Source organism: Chelonoidis abingdonii, chromosome 7, assembly GCF_003597395.2.
Source record: "Chelonoidis abingdonii isolate Lonesome George chromosome 7, CheloAbing_2.0, whole genome shotgun sequence".
Classification (NCBI taxonomy): Eukaryota; Metazoa; Chordata; order Testudines; family Testudinidae; genus Chelonoidis; species Chelonoidis abingdonii.
This window is the reverse complement of record NC_133775.1, coordinates 73,348,945-73,369,387: the sequence shown is the minus strand read 5'-3', so window position 1 is coordinate 73,369,387 and position 20,443 is coordinate 73,348,945. Positions and strand designations below refer to the sequence as shown.

The 20,443-nt window shown below is 42.4% G+C and overlaps 2 protein-coding genes across 2 annotated transcripts in view; both read left to right on the top strand.

Moving 5' to 3' along the window:
* Positions 1–5,864: 5,864 nt before the first annotated feature.
* LOC116837414 (protocadherin alpha-3-like) lies at positions 5,865–8,234 on the top strand. Its single transcript, XM_032801769.2, has one exon. The coding sequence runs from the start codon at positions 5,865–5,867 to the stop codon at positions 8,232–8,234; it is 2,370 nt and encodes a 789-aa protein (XP_032657660.1).
* A 9,101-nt stretch (positions 8,235–17,335) lies between these two features.
* Positions 17,336–20,443, top strand: part of LOC116829416 (protocadherin alpha-3-like) — a 226,228-nt gene continuing 223,120 nt past the window's right edge. The window contains exon 1 of the mRNA XM_075068305.1: positions 17,336–19,770. Within this exon, the coding sequence (XP_074924406.1) occupies positions 17,398–19,770 (2,373 nt within the window). The 5' untranslated portion in view covers positions 17,336–17,397. The remainder of the gene's footprint in view (positions 19,771–20,443) is intronic.

The window sequence follows — 20,443 nt, the reverse complement described above, 5'->3', positions numbered from 1 at the left end:
CTTTTCCGTAAATGAAGTTCTCTCTTCTTTTCTTTTCCGTAAATGAAGTTCTCTCTTCTTTTAAACTTCCCTCCCTCAAGATTTGAAAGTATCCTGTCCCCTGATTGGTCCTCCGGTCAGGTGACAGCCAGGCTTACTGAACTTGTTAACTCTTTACAGTCAAAAGAGATATAAAGTACTTCTGTTCTATTAACTCCTACTATCTGTTTATGACATGCATAATTGAAGACTAATGATCACTATCAACTTTTCAGACTGTGGATGTCCGCTATTTCCTGGAGTTTAAGATACAATAATTTAAGTATGCACTGGTACCTCTTCCATACAGATAGTAATATCTCCAGGTCATTATTTTTTCCTTCTAAGTGTCTCCCCTACTCATTGCAGGCCCACAACTGTATTGCCCTAAAAGGAGAAGTTTAGGATTGGCTCTCACTCTTGCTTTATCCCAGTTTTTTTATATAGGGGAAGTTGCTGAATAGGAACTTATTTGAATATGTATTATCTGGTTTGGTAAGAAGAATATATTATCCCATAGGGGTTAGTGAAAGTTTCCTGCAGGCAATCGTTGTCCACTAGCTATTACTATCCCAACTGTTCTATGCTACAAGCTTTGTAGTTGTGCTCCTCAGTTCCAAAAGGTAAGAGGCTGCTATCATCTTTCTTGCATAATGGTTTATATGATGGACCATTGCCCAAATAAAATGCAACATGGAGGACTGTGATTCTTTTAATATCTCGATAGGGATTTTTGTTGACAATCTTACCATCATGGCTCTACTAAACCACATTATTGTTAGCTTATTTTATTTGATTAAATTTTTCAACAGAAATATAATGTATGTCGTATAATGTTTCCAAATGGGGGATAGTAAGTATCCTAAGTAAGATACTTTATCAAGATTTTTTCACAGTGGAAGCTGATTTTTTTCTTATTTTTTTATATAATTGATTCTAAAACCCAACGCTTCTCTGAATTCGATGATTTTATTCAGAACATGAAGCAGTGGGGTAAGGAGATCTAAAATCCTCATTAAAACATCATCAGTATGTAGTACAACTTTATTATTTAGGCCTCCTGCATTTATTCCGGCATTACAGTACATTTTATTACTTTGTTTTTGTTTGGAAACGGTTTCAAGGCAGTTAAAAATAAGAGTGGTGGTAGGGACAGCCCTTTCTGGGTGAATCTCTGAAGGCCAATAAGTTCAGAGCAGCTATGACTAATTTGGAATCTGACGGTTAGAGTTTTATAAAGGGATTCCGTCTACCTCATAAGTTTTTCTCACATCAACCAGTATTCTTCTGAAGTAAATTCCATTCTACCTGATCAAAGGCTTCACTGGATCAAAAGACAGCCATATGCCAAGTGTACTATTTGACTGACCCAAATGGATTACACCTGGAACTCTCCATAGGTTACCCACTACTTGGAAACATCTAATAAATGGTCTCTGGTTTCTGTTAATTACTTATGCCACCAGAAGGTCTACTCTAGTGGCAAACACCTTGCCAAATTCCTTCATATCAATATTTAGTAGGGAAATATGTCTATATGAGGCACAATCAATTTTATCTTTATCAGACTTCACAATCAATGAAGTATGGGCTTCTAATATAAATATTGGAATTTGCAAAGATTTGAAGAGTCTGTTAAATAAAATGCTAAATCTGCTGCTGAATCTTTATGATATTGACTAGAGACCCCAGCAGGGCCTGCTTACATTATAAATGTCTTCTGCACTGACAAGTCTAGTTTAGCTTCTCAGTTGGTTCTTAGTCAAAGAAAGTAAATTAACAGTTGCAATATATTTTTAGCTGATTTTTATTTATCTTGATTTCACTTGTATAGAATAAGTGTGAAAATGCTCAAACATTTGATATATTTCATTGTTTTATTATTCAGACTTTACCATCTTCTATTTCAATAAAGTTTATCTTTCGTCACACTTGCCTCAGTCTAGAAGCTAGAAGCTCACAGATGACTCTTTCCATTTAATAAGTAAGAAAAGCTTTAAAGCTGCCCTGTCTGTGTTGTCAAGGTTTTAGAAAACGTTTTGTCTCTGTTTATTTATGTAATATATATATTACAATATTTTAATTCCTGGTAATAAGCAGTTTCTTTTAGGTTCCCCGTCTCTCGCTATTACAGTCAGTTTACCGCAACATACCGTTTTATATGTTTCTCATATCGTATTAAGACTTGCCTTTGATGAATGGTACTGAGTCCCTCTGAAGGAAGATATGTATGTCTTGATGTAGCAAAACATCTCAGCTCTTGTTTAACTTTAGACATAATATTTGTCCCATTGACTTCAGTGAAACTACTCGGGTTTAAAGTTAAACAGGTGTTTAAGTGCATTGTTGGATGGGACTCAGTGTCCTTGCTTTTGGCCTTCATTGCTATTGCGCTCAAGGAAGATGCCATCGCTGGAGGCTGGCCTTGCCCTATAGTGGCCTAATTGAAAAAGGGTCATAAAGAAGACCTGATCAGTATGTGGCTAATACTGGTATGTGCTTTAGGGGGATAGAAAACAGGGAGTAATTTCTTACATATGGATTAATTTCTCTTCCTGAATCAATAATTCACATTTCCAAAGGTACTTTGCATATTTGTAGGCCAGTCAAACTCATCTTCCCTTTAAATTATCTGATCTATTTATTTGTGGGTTAAATGTTAAATTCAGGTATCTAATATTTACCTTTTTAAAAACAAAGCTAAGCAGAGTGGGGAAGAACTTGTCAAAGAAAGATTTTTATCTTCTTCTGCTAGAATATACATTGAGCATATGATAATCTCTTTGCCCACAAGGTCATACCTTATTGTTATGAATTGACAAAGTTTGTCTTTTTTGACATATTTGGCCTCCGAATGTAATGGTTTAGAAATCAGTCTAGCCACTCCCTCCATCCCTTTTGACAATACTGTAGACATACAATTCCTGCCTGAACCAGGAATAGTCTATTTCTTCTTTCACATTTCTAATGAGGTTATTGTAAAGACTCGTGAATGCATAGGTAGTCTTTATTTTTTGTAAGTATTCAAACCACTAACATTTTAATTAAGGTGCTAAGATATAGGGAATCCTGTTAATATAAATCATGCTTTTTTCATATAACATTACCGCTTCTTGTCAAATGTAATATTATTGTCATTGCTACATTTTCTCTTTTCCTACTAATTCACTTGTAAATTTCCCATATTTATACCAAATAAGTGTTTTAGTATTTTTGACTTCTTGATCTGTGAAGGCTGAAACACTTTTTCTCTCTCCCTTTCCCCTCTTTGTTTCCTTCTTAGAGGATACATCTTTATGGTGGGAAGCGTCCTACTCATCCACATCAGCCACAGTCTACCAGTATCTTAGGGCAGATAGGTAGTGTCTACTCTTTATGGCTTATCCTCCTGTATCATCTACATTCTCTTCATCACAGTATGCTCTCTTTGGAAATTACCTGTTCTGGTTACAGGTCCTTTAACGAGGTGCCACATTGATTGGTTTCTTTTCTGTTTTTAAATCTGATCCCAACATTATTAGCAGGTTTTAACTGAGTCTCAGTTATGACAATATAACCTGAATTTTAAGGGGAAATCAAAGTTTAAGAGGGAGGGACCAGCAGTTTCTTACATTGGCACAATGCAGAGATCTGGTGTTTCTTCTGAGTGCCTCTCTCATTCTTAATGTGAGCAAGGACAGGGTTTGAAAAATAGAAATGCATTTTCTCTGCACTTCCAATGGGGCACGACATTCTCTAATAATTCTCATTAAGTGATCCTTGTTCTCGTAGTAGTGCAGCCAATTATACAATTGGGTGAGTCTGTGAATCTACGTGTGGAAACACTGCGTGACATGTTGTGTTTTGGTACATAGGAGCTTCTTTCTCCTTCCCAAAGAATTATCGTAGCTCAGGGCTGGCTCCAGGCACCAGCTCAGCAAGCAGGTGCCTGGGGGGGCCAACACAGAGGGGCGGCACCTCCGGCCCTTCGTCGGAGGGTCTCTCACTCCTTCTGGGAGCGAAGGACCAGCTGCCTAATTGCCGAAGACTGAACCGGTGGCGGAAGTGCCGCAGATCGCGATCCTGGCTTTTTTTTTCTTTTTTCTTTTTTCTTTTTCTTTTTCTTTTTGCTGCTTGGGGCGGCAAAAATCCTGGAGCCGGCCCTGATAGTAGTAGTGTTTGCATAGATTTCTCCCCATTTTCTATCCCTTCTGTGAGTTCTTTCAGTCTTACGCTTTTTTTTCTCTTAGGGTTCTTTAAATAATTTTAAGGTCCAGATCAAACTTCTTGATTTTAGCCAACTGAATTCCTTTATCTACATCAGTTAATATATCTGAATGTTGCATTTAAGTCCTTTATCAGCAAATTCTTCTACATATTTATTACTTCCTAAAGGTGGTTTGCATCTCCGTTTATATTCATTATTATTTCAGATATTTTTCTGGAGTCTGCCTTTGTAGCAGGCACATTCCTATCCTTGTCCATTGCACGTTGTTTGCCCACAGGTAGGTCTGCAGTGGGTCTTGCTGTTTCTCTCTGGTGGCGTGCACAGAAGTTCTTAATATCATAAGCAGCTTTCTGTACAAGCATCCTGGATTTGGGAATATCCAGACACCTGTCATATCAGTTTTCAGGTATTCATATTTATCTAAGTAATCTCAAGTGGCAAATGTAAACACTATTGCTTTGGTGCTCTAAACAGGAGCAATCGCTTGACTGGCAAGATATCATGGTGGATTATATAATGCATAAAATACAAGGGGGAATGGGGAGCTAGAAAGAGAGAGCAACAGAGAGAGAGAGAGAGAGAGATGGGAAAAACTTGGCCACTGTTCCTGCCTCTTCAGGGCTCTTTGCGGATACTTAGGGAATATTCCTGCTTAAGCATCTCTAAGGTGTTCACCATTATCTGTTTTGATAAACACACACATGATGACCAGCTGATGACAAAATATGAAAAGCACAGAATGAAGGTACAATAAATTAGTACAATTGAACAGTTATGTAGTTCAATAATTTCTCATAGGTTCAAGTCTATTAATATAATTTGTATAAAATATTTTCCCACACTCTTAGGTTAACACTGATTCCTTCACCATAGAAGAGTAATAGAGATGTGACCACCCAACATTTCACATATTTTAAAGACGTGGGAAATCTTTGTCTGATTTATTTACTGAGAGAAGATCCGTACACTTCAATGTTTGCGAATGAATTTTTCCTACTATTCGTAACAGAACACATATATCATAATAGGGTATCTTTTGCGGCAAATCATTTTGTAAAATAATAGTACATAAAATACAAAAATATTTTTCACACACTTGTCTTGCTAATAAATAACTGAATTTTAAAGAAAAAGACACAGACATTGAGGAAAATTATCAGAAATGAAAAACAGTACATCGTAGGGGCCAGTAACTAGCAGAACTCCCACTGCTATCTAAGGGCGTAGATTCATACCATCAAATTACAGATCTATAATTTCCGATAATAATATAAGCTGTTTTAAAGTTTAAATTAAAAACCCACAATACTAAAAACCAATGGCGTCATCAGAATATTAAACCACCAAGAAAAAAGTATATACATTACAAAGAAAATAGTGTTACAGCTATTTTAAAATAAACCTGTCATTGTTTACTTACACATTCACAGACACATGGTGTCGCTGTCCCCTAAAAATCCGTTTCAATAAGAAAAGAAACACATAGCTCCACTTTCAAGAAACGTCAGGAGGGCTCCCGGATGCGAGAGAACTGGATTAAATTAAACTGCTTTCGGAGGTACCGCGTCCCCCTCATTTACTGGACTCTGCTGTTCGCTCAGTTAAAAACTGATTTATAAACCCGCACCCCGTGTCCCCGATGGCTCTTCTCCGGCGAGACGCCTTGGTAACCAGGCAGCTGCTGCGGCTGCTTCTGTTACACACGGCCTGGGAGGTGGGCAGCGGCCAGCTCCGTTATTCCGTGCCCGAGGAATCCAAACACGGCACCTTTGTGGGCCGCCTGGCCCAGGACCTGGGGCTGGAGGTGGCGGAGCTGGTGTCTCGGATGTTCCGGATGGTCTCCAGCGGCAGGAGAGACTATTTTGAGGTAAATTTGCAGAGCGGCGTTTTGTTTGTTAATTCGCGACTAGACAGGGAAGAGCTGTGCGGCCAGAGCCCCCTGTGCGCCATTGACCTGGAGGTGATAGTGGACAAACCGCTGAGGATATTTCACGTGGAAGTGGAGATACAGGATATAAACGACAATGCTCCTGTGTTCCCCGTAAATGAAAAAAATCTATTTATTTCAGAATCCAGACGCCCAGGCTCGCGATTTCCACTAGAGGGCGCGTCTGACGCAGATATTGGTACAAACTCTCTGCTAACCTATAAACTCAGCCTAAATGACTATTTTGATGTAGATTTGCAGAAAAATAACGAGCAAAGAAAATCGTTAGTCCTTCTGTTAAAGGAACCTCTGGATAGAGAGGAAACCTCTGAGCATAGTTTATTACTCACTGCTACTGATGGGGGCAAACCGGAGCTCACCGGCACAGTTCAGCTGATGATCAAGGTGCTGGATGCCAATGATAACGCGCCTGTATTTAATCAATCTGTCTATGAAGTGCGTTTGTTAGAAAATGCGACTAATGGGACATTAATCATTAAACTCAATGCAACCGATTTAGATGAGGGAATTAATAAAGACATTTCATATTCATTTAGTAATTCTTTTAATCCTAATTTAAGAAACATGTTTAGTCTAGATCCAAACACTGGTGAAGTAAGATTTAAAGGAGAATTAGACTTCGAAAATATCAGTTTATATGAACTACAAATCGAAGCAACTGATAAAAGTGCTTTCCCCTTGACTGGACATTGCACGCTGGTGGTGGAAGTTTTAGACGTGAACGATAACGCCCCTGAGCTGGCCGTGACTTCCCTTTCTCTGCCGGTGCCGGAGGACGCTCCCCCGGGGACAGTGGTGGCTCTTATTAGCGTCTCTGACCGAGACTCGGGAGACAACGGCAAAGTCACCTGCTCCATCCCCCCGAACCTGCCCTTTCGACTCGTCTCCACCTTTAAAAATTATCACTCGCTGGTGCTGGCGGAGGCCGTGGATCGGGAGCGAGTGTCTGAATATAAGATCGTGGTGACAGCCAGAGACCAAGGGGCCCCGTCTCTCTCGGCCAGCAGCAGCATTTTGGTGGCGATCTCGGATGTGAACGATAACGCCCCCGCTTTCCCTCAGCCCGTTTACACGGTGTTTGTGAAGGAAAACAACCCGCCCGGGGCCCATCTCTTGACCGTGTCGGCCTGGGACCCGGACCTGCGGGAAAACGCCTTTGTGAGCTACTCGGTGGTGGAGCGAAGTGTGGGAGAGCAGCCCCTGTCCAGCTACATCTCGGTGCACTCGGAGAGCGGGCAGATCTATGCCCTGCAGCCCTTGGACTACGAGGAGCTGCAAGTGCTGCAGTTCCAGGTGAACGCGAGGGACGCCGGGTTGCCGTCGCTGTGCGGGAACGTGAGTGTGCAGCTCTTTGTCCTGGATGCAAATGACAACGCGCCCGCAGTGTCCCCGGCTGGCTCTGTCGGCGGCTCGCCAGGGCCCGAGCTGGTTCCGCTGTCGGCCGGCGCAGGGCACGTGGTGGGCAAGATCCGAGCGGTGGATGCGGATTCCGGCTACAACGCGTGGCTTCGCTACGAAGTGCAGGATCCCGGGGCTGCGGGGCCTTTCCGGGTGGGTTTGTACAGCGGGGAGATCAGCACGACGCGGGCGTTGGAGGAGGCGGACGGCCCCAGCCAGCGCCTCGTGATCCTGGTGAAGGACCATGGGGAGCCGTCGCTGTCCGCGACAGCCACTGTCAGCCTGTCCCTGGTGGAGATTCCCCAGGCTGTGAAATGGGACTCGAGGCCAAGGGGCGGGAGCGAAGGTCCCTTGGTTGACATGAACGTGTCTTTAATGATCGCCATTTGCTCGGTGTCCGGGCTGTTTGTGCTGGTGATTGTCGTGTACGTTGGCCTGAGATGCCGCCCGGGTCCGGAAGTGATGTGCGGGCCTGGGAAAGCCACCGTGGTGTGCTCGAGCGAAGTGGGGAGTTGGTCTTATTCCCAGCGCCAGAGCCGGAGCTTGTGTGTAGGGGAAGGCACCGCCAAGAATGACCTTATGGTTTTCAGCCCCAACTTTCCTAACTCTGCAGAGAATGATGAGCACGAGAAACTACAGGGAGCACAGGTGAGTCTGATGTAACTGTATGTGGAATGTTTCTTACGATATATCTAAAGAATTGTGACTAGATTTCCATATGAAATTTGTTTGGTCTGTAGAATAACATGTCATTTACCATCTAATGAACAATTTGTTCATATAGTAGTTCTTCCTTTAGGGTATACTCTGGACAGCTGTATGCGTGAAAAACACCTGCTACTGTTTTTGTTCGATGTAGTCTGGCATCCATTTGCCGTGTTTCCGATTACTTGGTTACCAAGTGCTAAGGGGCAATAGTTTTCGAGATAGTGTTTGTAAAATTCAAATCATGAGGCTTTAAATATTAGCTGAAAGAAATACTAACCATGGAGATCATTTCTCTGCATACGTTTTTTAAGATAAAGATATCCACTTTTTCTCATTGTACTCCAGTCTTCAAGAACATGCAGGCGCCCTAATATTTCCTGTGCTATGAAATAATGGGAGTAAATAAATGCTTTGTTTCTGTCAAGCTGTGTCTGCTTGGAAAGATGTAATTTAGTGCGGCAGGGTTAGCATCAAGGCATGAAGTTCCCTACCATGGAACCAGTTCAGCATTGAAAAAATTGATATAAAGAGAGATACATTTAGTGTTGAAGTGTGCGGCAGACATTACTACAGGGTTATTGTAATGTGGAGTTATTTATTTGTATGCTTTCAAGATTGTAGACAACATTTTATAACTAAACAATATTTTGTAATCAGAAGGATAAATCACATGCAGTATTTGGTCAAGTTTGATGCCCATCTGTTCCTTGGCCAATTAATATTTTAATAATTATTTGGTGGACCCCTCTTCTCTTAATAAAATGTTTCATCAAGATCAATATAGTCTCAGAGTATCCATTAGCAGAAATACGATGTCACTCTTTATCTGTGTCTTTAGCTAAAGATCTATCTCAGCCTTGAAAGAGCATTCCTTTTTCTTCTCACTGAGTCACTGGTGGCCCTTGCTACACCTGTTATTCACTGTTTTCCATTCCATCAGTCTTCGCTTTTACGTTTGCACTAGGTGCATTTTTACATTTCCATATTACAATTCTACCACATTATCCGCATGTATTTATCAGCGTTATCAGCATCTTTTCTTTAGGGTTAGATTGTGACACTTTGAGACCTATCTTTCTCCGCAAGTAGTTCCATTTAGTTTAATGAGACGGCGCCAAGGGCTATTCAAAGTTTGTGAAGTTACCACAATCTAGCCCTTGTCGATGTAGCTGATATTGGAAATATAAATAACTGTTGTTGAACGAAGAGCAACTGGAAACATTTTAATGGAAAATGTAATGGTGCTAATAAACTATCTGGGAGTTGGAAGCCAGTTTTAAATCTCTGGTTTTGTCATCAGGAATTTAGAACTTGCCCATGATATCTCCAAATGTGGAGTGGAGCCCGCTGGCTTTACTCCAGCTAGCATTTTCTTTGACTTCACTGAAAATAGGAATCGCTGCTAGACAAAAATGCCTGGAATTGTTGGAAAAGGGTCATTACAAGGAATATGACCCAGCAATTCAGATGAAAGTGCAAATGAAGACGTGTATTACTAATCATGTTCCATTTTATCCGAACTGGCTTTTACTTTCTAACCTCAAACAATTAGAATTTCTTGTTCCAGTTTTTCTCTGTCAATGTCTCACAGACGGGCAGTGTGGAAAGAGAAACCTTTCACCATAGCCAATAAAGAAGAGATTTTACTAGGATCTAGTAGTCCTGTCTTTTCCTCCAAAGTCAGAAAAATACTGATCGATTTAGTGCAATGTTTTAAAGATGTGGAGGGGAATGTAAATGTGATAAAATGCTGGGCTTCTCAGCTATAGGGACATGCAAGGGAAAACACACTGTAGTATGTGTGTCCAGTGGTATGGAAAATGGAAACACTAAAATGGAAGAGGGTTTCTGACTGAGTTTGTTTTCGTACAGAATAGATTGTGGGGAGGAGTGTAAGGGGTGCTGGTAGTACTGTTTCAAGCTCCCCCCAGAAAATAAACTCTGTCCTTGTGAGTAGCCAGAATGAGGCTCCTCTTAGGAAATTTGTGGTCCTTGGTGATCCTTTGAGGTTGAGGATGATTTCTTTCACAGGTTTTATTCATTATGGATCCTTTGCTGACTGAGGAGTTTGATCCTTGAGCCGCATGTTCCTTGGCAGATGTTGAAGATGGTGTTGGAAGTCAAAGTTGGGACACAATTGCTGCATGACAGTTGTCTTTCCTTTCTTCTCTGCCATTTTTCTGCGATCAAGGCAAGGTGATTTTCCTCAAAAGTGGACATTCCTTCTCTGACAAGTCTTTGCCAGTTATTCCTATTCTGGGCTACTGTCTCCTAGTGTGTGGTGGCAATGCCACATCTCTCGATGTTTTTCCTGAGAGTGTCTTTAAAGCATTTCTTTTGACCTCCCCATTTCCTTTCTTCTTTGGTGAGTTAGGTGTATAACAACTGATTTGGTAAGCGTACATCAGGCATGCACACACAGTGCCCGCTCCACCTCAGCTGGTGCTTGATAATCAGGGCCTCAACACTGAAGATGTTGTCCTCTGTGAGGATACTGACATTAGTGCAGCGATCCTCCCACTTTATGTTGAGGATCTTCCAAAGAAAGTGCTGGCACTGGTGTTCCAGGTTTTTCAGGTGTTTTCTGTAGGTCACCCAAGTCTCACAGCCACAGAGAGAGTTGGGATTACCACTGCTCCATAAACTAAAAGTCAAGTACCTGTTCTGATGTCATGATTGTTGAACACCCAGCGAGACAGTCTGCCAAAGGCAAGGCTGGCACAGAGGATTCTGTGCTGATTATCAATGTCTATGTCTGCCATCTGTGAGAGATGGCTGCAAAGATAGGCAAAGTATTCTACATTTTCCAGTTCTTCTCTGTCAGTGTAGATCTTCGTTGCTGGGTCTTATGATTCAGTGGGAGCTGGCTGGTGGAGAACTTTTGTTTTGACAATGTTGACAGTTAGCCCTAGGCTTTTGTAAGCTTCAGAGAAGCAATTAAGGGATGTTTTTAGATCCTCTTTTGGGTGTGCAACTACAGCACAATCATCTGTGTACTGGAGTTCAGTTATTGTTGCCGATATTACTTTAGTTCTGGTCCAGAGATGAGAAAGGTTAAAGAAAGAGGTTGCCGTCAGTCTGATATTGGATGCCAATGCCCTGAGGTAGGCGGTCTTGGGTTAACATCTCTATAGAGGCTAAGAAAATAGAGAAAAGGATGGGTGTTTTATGCCAGTTCAGATGACAAAGGGCTCAGAGGTAGAGCCACTGCACAGGCTGGAGGCAGTCGTGGAGGAGTCTTACAATGATGATAAATTTGCTTGGGCAGCCAAACGTTGACATGATTTTCCACAGAGCCTCATGGTTGACAGAGTCAAAGGCTTTGGTCAGATTGATAAAGGCCATGTACAGCTCCCGATGTTGTTCTTGACATTTTTCCTGGATTTGCCTGGCTGTGAAAATCATTTCACTGATGCTTTGTGATGGTTTTAAGCCACCCTGGGACTCTGGAAGTACTTCCTCTGCAAGAGGGAGCAAGATAGAGCAGACAATTCAATAAGAGTCTAGCAAGAACCTTCCCAGCAATGAAGAGGAGGGCAATGCCTTGATATTTGCCACAGTTGGCTCTGTCTCCCTTTTTGAAAATGGTGATGATGTTAGCATTACATAAGTCATCAGGGATTTCTTCTGTGTGCTATATTTTGAGGAGCAGCAAATGAAGTTTGTTAGTCAGTGTTTCTCCTTCCACTTTCAGTACTTCAACTGGCATGCCATCAGGACCTGGTGCTTTATTGTTCTTTATTTGCTTAATTGCTTTGCAGACCTCTTTAGGTGTTGGTGGGTTGTCACGAGTTTCCCAGATTGGGTGCTGAGGGATGGAGTCAATGGTGTCACCAGTCACACTTGATTTTAGATTTAGAATCTTTTGGTACTGTTTCTTCCAGCGCTCTTTGATGGATTCATTATCTTTAAGAAAGGTACTACCATCTCTGGATCTCAGTGGTGTGAGGCCACATGATCTTGGTCCGTACAGAGGCTTTGTCTCACTGAAAAACTTCTGCATATCATGTATGTCAATGAATGCCTGGATTTCTTTTGCTTTGTCCTTCCACCATTTGTATTTGGTTTCTCAGATCCTTCTTTGAACTTCAGCTTTGAGCTTATGGAGAGAGCTACGATTCTGGATTTTCTCTTCTGGTCCAAAAGGGCTGTGATCTCAATATTGTTGTCGTCAAACCAGTTCTGATGGCAGCAGGTAGCAAGGCCAATGGATTTCTCACAAACCTCATGGATGGTCTGTTTTATGGCTTCCCAGGCTTCTGTGACATGTGTGTTGTCATTTCCAGGTGTGTATATGGTCAGTTTTTCACTGAGGAGTGCTTGGTGCACTGAGGATTGAAGTCTTTGAATGTCATATTGCCCTCTGTGTGATTTGTGTTGCTTTCTATGTTTTGGTGCAATCCTGATGAATACAACTGACCTCACCAGGTGGTGGTCAGTCCAGCAATCATTGGGTCCTCCCCTGACATGGGTGATTTGAACAAATTATGCAGGTATTCAAAATAGGGATGTAAATATCATGTAAAAAGTTAACCATTTAAATTGTTAAAATTATATCATTTAAATGGTTAACTGATGTTGCTCCCACCAGCATGACACAGCCAGGATTGGGGCTGAGGTCAGCCGGCCAGCTGATGCGGGACTGCTAGGGCTGGGGTTGGCTGGCCAGCTGGCACAGGGCAGCCAGGGCTGGGGTCACGCCAATGGGCTGGCATGGTCCAAGCTGGGGTCTCTCCAGCCAGGGCCAACTCCAGGCACCAGCGCAGGAAATGCTGGCTGGCCAATGGAAAGGGACAGCACATCTGGGTGGCAGGTCCCTTAGTCCCTCTCGTAGGAAAGGACCAGCCGCCTAACTGCCACCGAAGAATCAAGTGGTGCGGTAAAGCAGCTACTGAAGTGCTTCCAGTTGTGGCTTTTTTTTTCTCTTCACTGTTTGGGGTGGCAAAAAAGCTGGAGCCAGCCCTTCTTCCAGCTGAGGATGAGGTCACTCTGGCTGGCATGGGGTGGTCAGGGTTGGGGCTGCTCTGGGCAGCACAGGGCCAGGGCTGCTCCAGATGGTATGCAGGGGGTTAACGGTTAAGGTCAGTTAATGGTAAGCCTAATGCTTACCGGTTAATCAGTGAACCATTTAACATTTTACATCTCTAATTCAAAACATGATTTCTGTGTTGCTTGGCTGCTCCATTAGGTTTCTCAAACTTTGTTCAACTTTCCTGAGTGGAGAAAAATAAATGATGCCATCTTCAAAAGGACAGCTACTTTGACATCAGAATGTAGAGTCTCACAGTGAATTGTGTAGATCTGTGATCCTCTTTCTCCTTTGTTTATGAAGAAGGAAACAATTATCAGTGTTGACATTTAAAGTATCACCACTGGCCATCTGAGTTAACTCCCTCTGAGATTCCAGAGGCAGGTCACATCTCTCAGAGCCTTTTTTCCAAGTTCTTTGCAGACTCACCTCTGCATCAGTTACATTTGGTTCACATTTGTTCATGATTGAGATTTGCTCCTCATCCTTAACAGTGGGTTTTTTATGATGATGATCAAATAAGAAAAAGATAGTAGACTGATATGGTACATGGGACGATACCGGTGTTAGCCCTAGTTTGACAGTTTTCTGTTACTCTCTGTGAGACCTTGTCTGCACTGGTGGTGGGGGGGATCGATCTAAGATATGCAACTTCAGCTACGAAAATAGCATAGCTGAAGTTGATGTATCTTAGATCGACTTAGAATCACTTACTTCATGTCCTCACAGTGCGGGATTGATGGCTGCTGCTCCCCTGTTGACTTTTTTTCCGCCTCCCACTGAGCTGGAGTTCAGCAGTCGATGGGAGAACGATCGGGGATTGATTTATCACGTCTACACTACATGTGATAAATCGATCCCCAATAGCTTGATCGCTACCGACCGATCCAGCTGGTAGTGTAGATGTACGCTTAGAGGAGACTGATGACAAAAGCTGCTGCACTAATGGGGGATTGGAATAATGAAAACATGAATGGGAAACTTTCCCAAAAGTGTTTCTTTTTCCTAATGTTTAAGAAACTTGAATTTATACAATTACAGACATTCAGGGTATACAAATTCTCACTAATATTAAATAAAGAGAATATCTGTGTTTATAAAAATTGAGAATACTTTGATTATTAAATTTAAATTTTAAATGATAAAGACAATGAGAGAGAAAATAAATTTATTGCAGCCATTTAGTAAAGACCAACGATGCCTGTGATGAGAGAAAAAATAACAGTGGAAGCTCCTTTTGCAAAATAACCAAGAGATGAAAATAGACTCTAAGCAGGATAGAATTTATTTTTTCCCCAAATTTTCTGAATGATCAAGGTGTGTTAGACAACTAAAATGATAACTAGCTTGCTTTGACAGGTGTTTACAGGTTGTATTTTGGCTTATTTTTCTCACTTATGTAAAAATGTAACTCCTAGTTCCAATAAGGAGAATTATAATTAAGTTCCACTATAAAACCCCAGCCATATCAATTGATCATTGATGTAAAAGTAAATTGGTGATATTGTTTCATTGAATTAATATAATTTATATTCATTTTTAACCTCCTAGTTTAGTGTAACTGATTTGTTTTCTGTGACTGATTTGTGATCTCATTGTAGCATATAATATTGGGTATGTAGTGCACATTGTAATGTACTTTGTACATATATAACATCAGACATGAATATTATATCCTCATACAGTTTTGTCCTTCAGTCATTTGCTCTTCTACCTCCTTTTAGTACTAAACCTCATGGTCCTGGCATAGGATGTGATATTTAACAGACTGGAGCTGGTGACAGTGTTATTAGCAAAAGTTACCTCAAATTAGAATACAATAAAGCAAGCCTCTTGTTTTGTTTTTAAATTTTGATCTGTGATCATATGAATTTAAGAGTCTTTTCATGCAACTACTTGAATAATTTTATAATGAATCATAGACTATCAGGATTGGAAGGGACCTCAGGAGGTCATCTAGTCCCACTACTTGCTCAAAGCAGGGCTAATCCCCAGACAGATTTTTACCCCAGCTGTCTAAGTGGCCCCCTCAAGGGCTGAACTCACAACTCTGGGTTTAGTAGGCCAATGCTCAAGCCATCAGCCCTGTTGAGATTTCAGCCAACAGTCCTATAATTGTTACTTCAGAGTAGAAGGAATCCAAGATTACTATTGACTATTATAAACTAGGGCTTTCGATTCATCCCAGTTAACTCACGTGATAAACTCAGAAAAATTAATCGTGATTTAAAATCTTAATCACAATTAACTTCACTGTTAAACAATATAATATCAATTGAAATTTATTACATATTTTGGATGTTTTTCTGCATTTTCAAATATATTGTTTTAAATTACAACACGGAATACAAAGTGGAATGTGCTCACTTTGTAGTATTATTTTTATTACAAATATTTGCACTGTAAAATGATAAACAAAAGAAATCGTATTTTTCAATTCACCTCATACAAGTACTGTAGTGCAATCTCTTTACTGTGAAAAATGTAACTTACAAATGTAGATTTTTTTGTTACATAACTGCACTCAAAACAAAACAATGTAAAACTTTAGAGCCTATAAGTCCACTCAGTTCTACTTCTTGTTCAGCCAATCGCTAAGACAAAGAAGTTTGTTTACATTTACGGGAGATACTGCTGCCTGTTTCTTGTTTACAGTGTCACCTGAAAGTGAGAACAGGTGTTCGCATGGCACTTTTGTAGCCAGCATTGCGATGTATTTATGTGCCAGATATGCTAAGCATTTGTATGACCCTTCATGCTTTGGCCACCATTCCAGAGGACATGCTTCCATGTTGATGATGCTCATTTAAAAAATAGTGCAATAATTAAATTGGTGACTGAACTCCTTAGAGGAAAATTATACGTCTCCTGTTCTGTTATACCCGCATTCTGCCATATAGTTCATGTTATAGCAGTCTTGGATGATGACTCATCAGGTTTGTTTTAAGAACACTTTAACAGCAGATTTAACAAAATACAAAGAAGGTACCAATGTGAGATTTCTAAAAATAGCTACAGCACTCAACCTAAGCTTTCACAATGTGAAATGTTTTCCAAAATCTGAGAGGGACAAGGTGTGAAGCATGATTTCAGAAGTCTTAAAAGAGCAACACTTTGATGCAGAAACTACAGAACCAGAGCCAGCGTGTAGATGTTAATTTTACTCACACAGTGCAGAGCTAACTTCTATAGCATAACCTCCATTCAGCAAGGTACTTAAGCACATGCGTAATTTTACACAAATGAATACATTCATTAAGGTCAACATCAACAGGACATCTCACTTGGTGCACACGTGCCTTGCTGAGCATAAGATAAACCCTGCGGTTCACCCGTCTTCCTAACAGAGGCAAACACTCTAATTTATTTCATCTTGGGCAAAACCAAAAACCAACCGACAAATCAGCCCCAAAAGAGAGCAACAGAGAGAAGACCAATACATGCAAATATCTACAATTGTGCAGTTTGCACTCCACACAAATTCAAATAATTAAAAAAATCTTATTGGTAACAGGCAAATTTCTCAGGAGTGAAAGAATGGTAAGTAAAACAGAAAAGTTCTGGGAGTGCAGTGAAAGTTTTGCACATATCGAATGACATACCACAAAAATATATCAACAACATATATCCACGCTGTAGGATAGTATATTTAATTTTACATTAAGATTTCTAACATTAATTAAAAAGATGGAGGCTAGTATACCTAGGCCAGAAAGGTACCTTAGTTAATCATGAAGATAACTATTCCCACACAATAAAACTATCCCCATTTTCACGAGGGAGTTGTTCAATTTTTAAATAAGAACAGCAACATTTGGAAATTTCAGATTAATTCTGATATAAATAAAAAAAATTCCTGACGGTTAGAAAGGTACAACCACATTCAGACACGTAGTGTCGCTGTTCACTAAAGAAACGATCTGACAGTAATTAAAATTGAACTCCTTCCGTCAGCGAAGGAAAATTACGGTCATTCAGAGCCTGGTGTCTGGATTGAAATCTGTACACGGATATTACAGGTTTTTTTCCCTCATCTACTTTAATATCTACGAAAGGAGAGAACTTAAAAGAAGGCAAACTGCGTCAGCTATGGCTGTTTCATGGGGAGACTCCCTGGTAAGCAGGCAGCTGCTGCGGCTGCTTCTGTTGCACACGGCCTGGGAGGTGGGCAGCGGCCAGCTCCGGTATTCCGTGCCAGAGGAATCCAAACACGGCACCTTTGTGGGCCGCCTGGCCCAGGACCTGGGGCTGGAGGTGGCGGAGCTGGTGTCTCGGATGTTCCGGATGGTCTCCAGCGGCAGGAGAGACTATTTTGAGGTAAATTTGCAGAGCGGCGTTTTGTTTGTTAATTCGCGACTAGACAGGGAAGAGCTGTGCGGCCAGAGCCCCCTGTGCGCCATTGACCTGGAGGTGATAGTGGACAAACCGCTGAGGATATTTCACGTGGAAGTGGAGATACAGGATATAAACGACAATGCTCCTGTGTTCCCCGTAAATGAAAAAAATCTATTTATTTCAGAATCCAGACGCCCAGGCTCGCGATTTCCACTAGAGGGCGCGTCTGACGCAGATATTGGTACAAACTCTCTGCTAACCTATAAACTCAGCCTAAATGACTATTTTGATGTAGATTTGCAGAAAAATAACGAGCAAAGAAAATCGTTAGTCCTTCTGTTAAAGGAACCTCTGGATAGAGAGGAAACCTCTGAGCATAGTTTATTACTCACTGCTACTGATGGGGGCAAACCGGAGCTCACCGGCACAGTTCAGCTGATGATCAAGGTGCTGGATGCCAATGATAACGCGCCTGTATTTAATCAATCTGTCTATGAAGTGCGTTTGTTAGAAAATGCGACTAATGGGACATTAATCATTAAACTCAATGCAACCGATTTAGATGAGGGAATTAATAAAGACATTTCATATTCATTTAGTAATTCTTTTAATCCTAATTTAAGAAACATGTTTAGTCTAGATCCAAACACTGGTGAAGTAAGATTTAAAGGAGAATTAGACTTCGAAAATATCAGTTTATATGAACTACAAATCGAAGCAACTGATAAAAGTGCTTTCCCCTTGACTGGACATTGCACGCTGGTGGTGGAAGTTTTAGACGTGAACGATAACGCCCCTGAGCTGGCCGTGACTTCCCTTTCTCTGCCGGTGCCGGAGGACGCTCCCCCGGGGACAGTGGTGGCTCTTATTAGCGTCTCTGACCGAGACTCGGGAGACAACGGCAAAGTCACCTGCTCCATCCCCCCGAACCTGCCCTTTCGACTCGTCTCCACCTTTAAAAATTATCACTCGCTGGTGCTGGCGGAGGCCGTGGATCGGGAGCGAGTGTCTGAATATAAGATCGTGGTGACAGCCAGAGACCAAGGGGCCCCGTCTCTCTCGGCCAGCAGCAGCATTTTGGTGGCGATCTCGGATGTGAACGATAACGCCCCCGCTTTCCCTCAGCCCGTTTACACGGTGTTTGTGAAGGAAAACAACCCGCCCGGGGCCCATCTCTTGACCGTGTCGGCCTGGGACCCGGACCTGCGGGAAAACGCCTTTGTGAGCTACTCGGTGGTGGAGCGAAGTGTGGGAGAGCAGCCCCTGTCCAGCTACATCTCGGTGCACTCGGAGAGCGGGCAGATCTATGCCCTGCAGCCCTTGGACTACGAGGAGCTGCAAGTGCTGCAGTTCCAGGTGAACGCGAGGGACGCCGGGTTGCCGTCGCTGTGCGGGAACGTGAGTGTGCAGCTCTTTGTCCTGGATGCAAATGACAACGCGCCCGCAGTGTCCCCGGCTGGCTCTGTCGGCGGCTCGCCAGGGCCCGAGCTGGTTCCGCTGTCTGCCGGCGCAGGGCACGTGGTGGGCAAGATCCGAGCGGTGGATGCGGATTCCGGCTACAACGCGTGGCTTCGCTACGAAGTGCAGGATCCCGGGGCTGCGGGGCCTTTCCGGGTGGGTGTGTACAGCGGGGAGATCAGCACGACGCGGGCGTTGGAGGAGGCGGACGGCCCCAGCCAGAGCCTCGTGATCCTGGTGAAGGACCATGGGGAGCCGTCGCTGTCCGCGACAGCCACTGTCAGCCTGTCCCTGGTGGAGAGTGCCCAGGCTGTGAGATGGGACTCGAGGCCAAGGGGCGGGAGCGAAGGGCCCTTGGTTGACATGAACGTGTCTTTAATGATCGCCATTTGCTCGGTGTCCGGGCTGTTTGTGCTGGTGATTGTCGTGTACGTTGGCCTGAGATGCCACCCTGGTCCGGAAGTTATGTGCGGGCCTGGGAAAGCCACCGTGGTGTGCGCGAGCGAGGTGGGGAGTTGGTCCTATTCCCAGCGCCAGAGCCGGAACTTGTGTGTAGGGGAAGGCTCCGCCAAGAATGATCTCATGGTTTTCAGCCCCAACTTCCCTAACTCTGCAGAGAACGGGGACAAAGAGAAACATCAGGCGATGAAGCCGAATCTCTGTGGAACGGTTAGTGAGGATGTTCTTTTTTTATGTCTGAAATTATCTAATCTTTTTCTAATTTAGGAGAGAATTTAAGGCTGTTTGAAAGTTTCTAAATATTTTACAAACGGTCTATTAAAATTAAAACGAATTCGTGTCAAAGTATTCCAAATGTCGCTGACCTCGGCAGGAGAAATGGCTCAGGGGAGTGTTATTCTGTGTGAATAGTGACTCCCTCCTCCTCACCCCCCATTTAATTTGAATTAATGTAAGAACCTGGAATGGCGATGAAAATGGTCCTGTTTATATTCTATATAGAGACCCCAGACGCATTCTGGACTCGGCGCTCCGCTCTTTCAAATGCAATTTCAAAACTGCAAGGCAGAAAATACTACATCACGATAGTTCATCTTCTGTAAACTCCCATTGATTTATATGGAACCAATTTCCCACAATTTTCACCAGCTTCACTCTCCTCTTATTTTGACCTTCTCAGTGATCAAACATTGAGTCGGTGTCAGCAATTTTCAGTGCCTAGTCAATACATTCTGTATAGAAATGATGCCTATTTTGTAACGTATTCTTTTTCAGTGGTGACACAGAAAGAAAAATCAGATTTCTTAGTATGTGTCTTTAACCTCAAGGGCACCTTTCTTCTCTTTGATTCCCTTATGGTAGCTATGCTGTCCTACTCGAATTT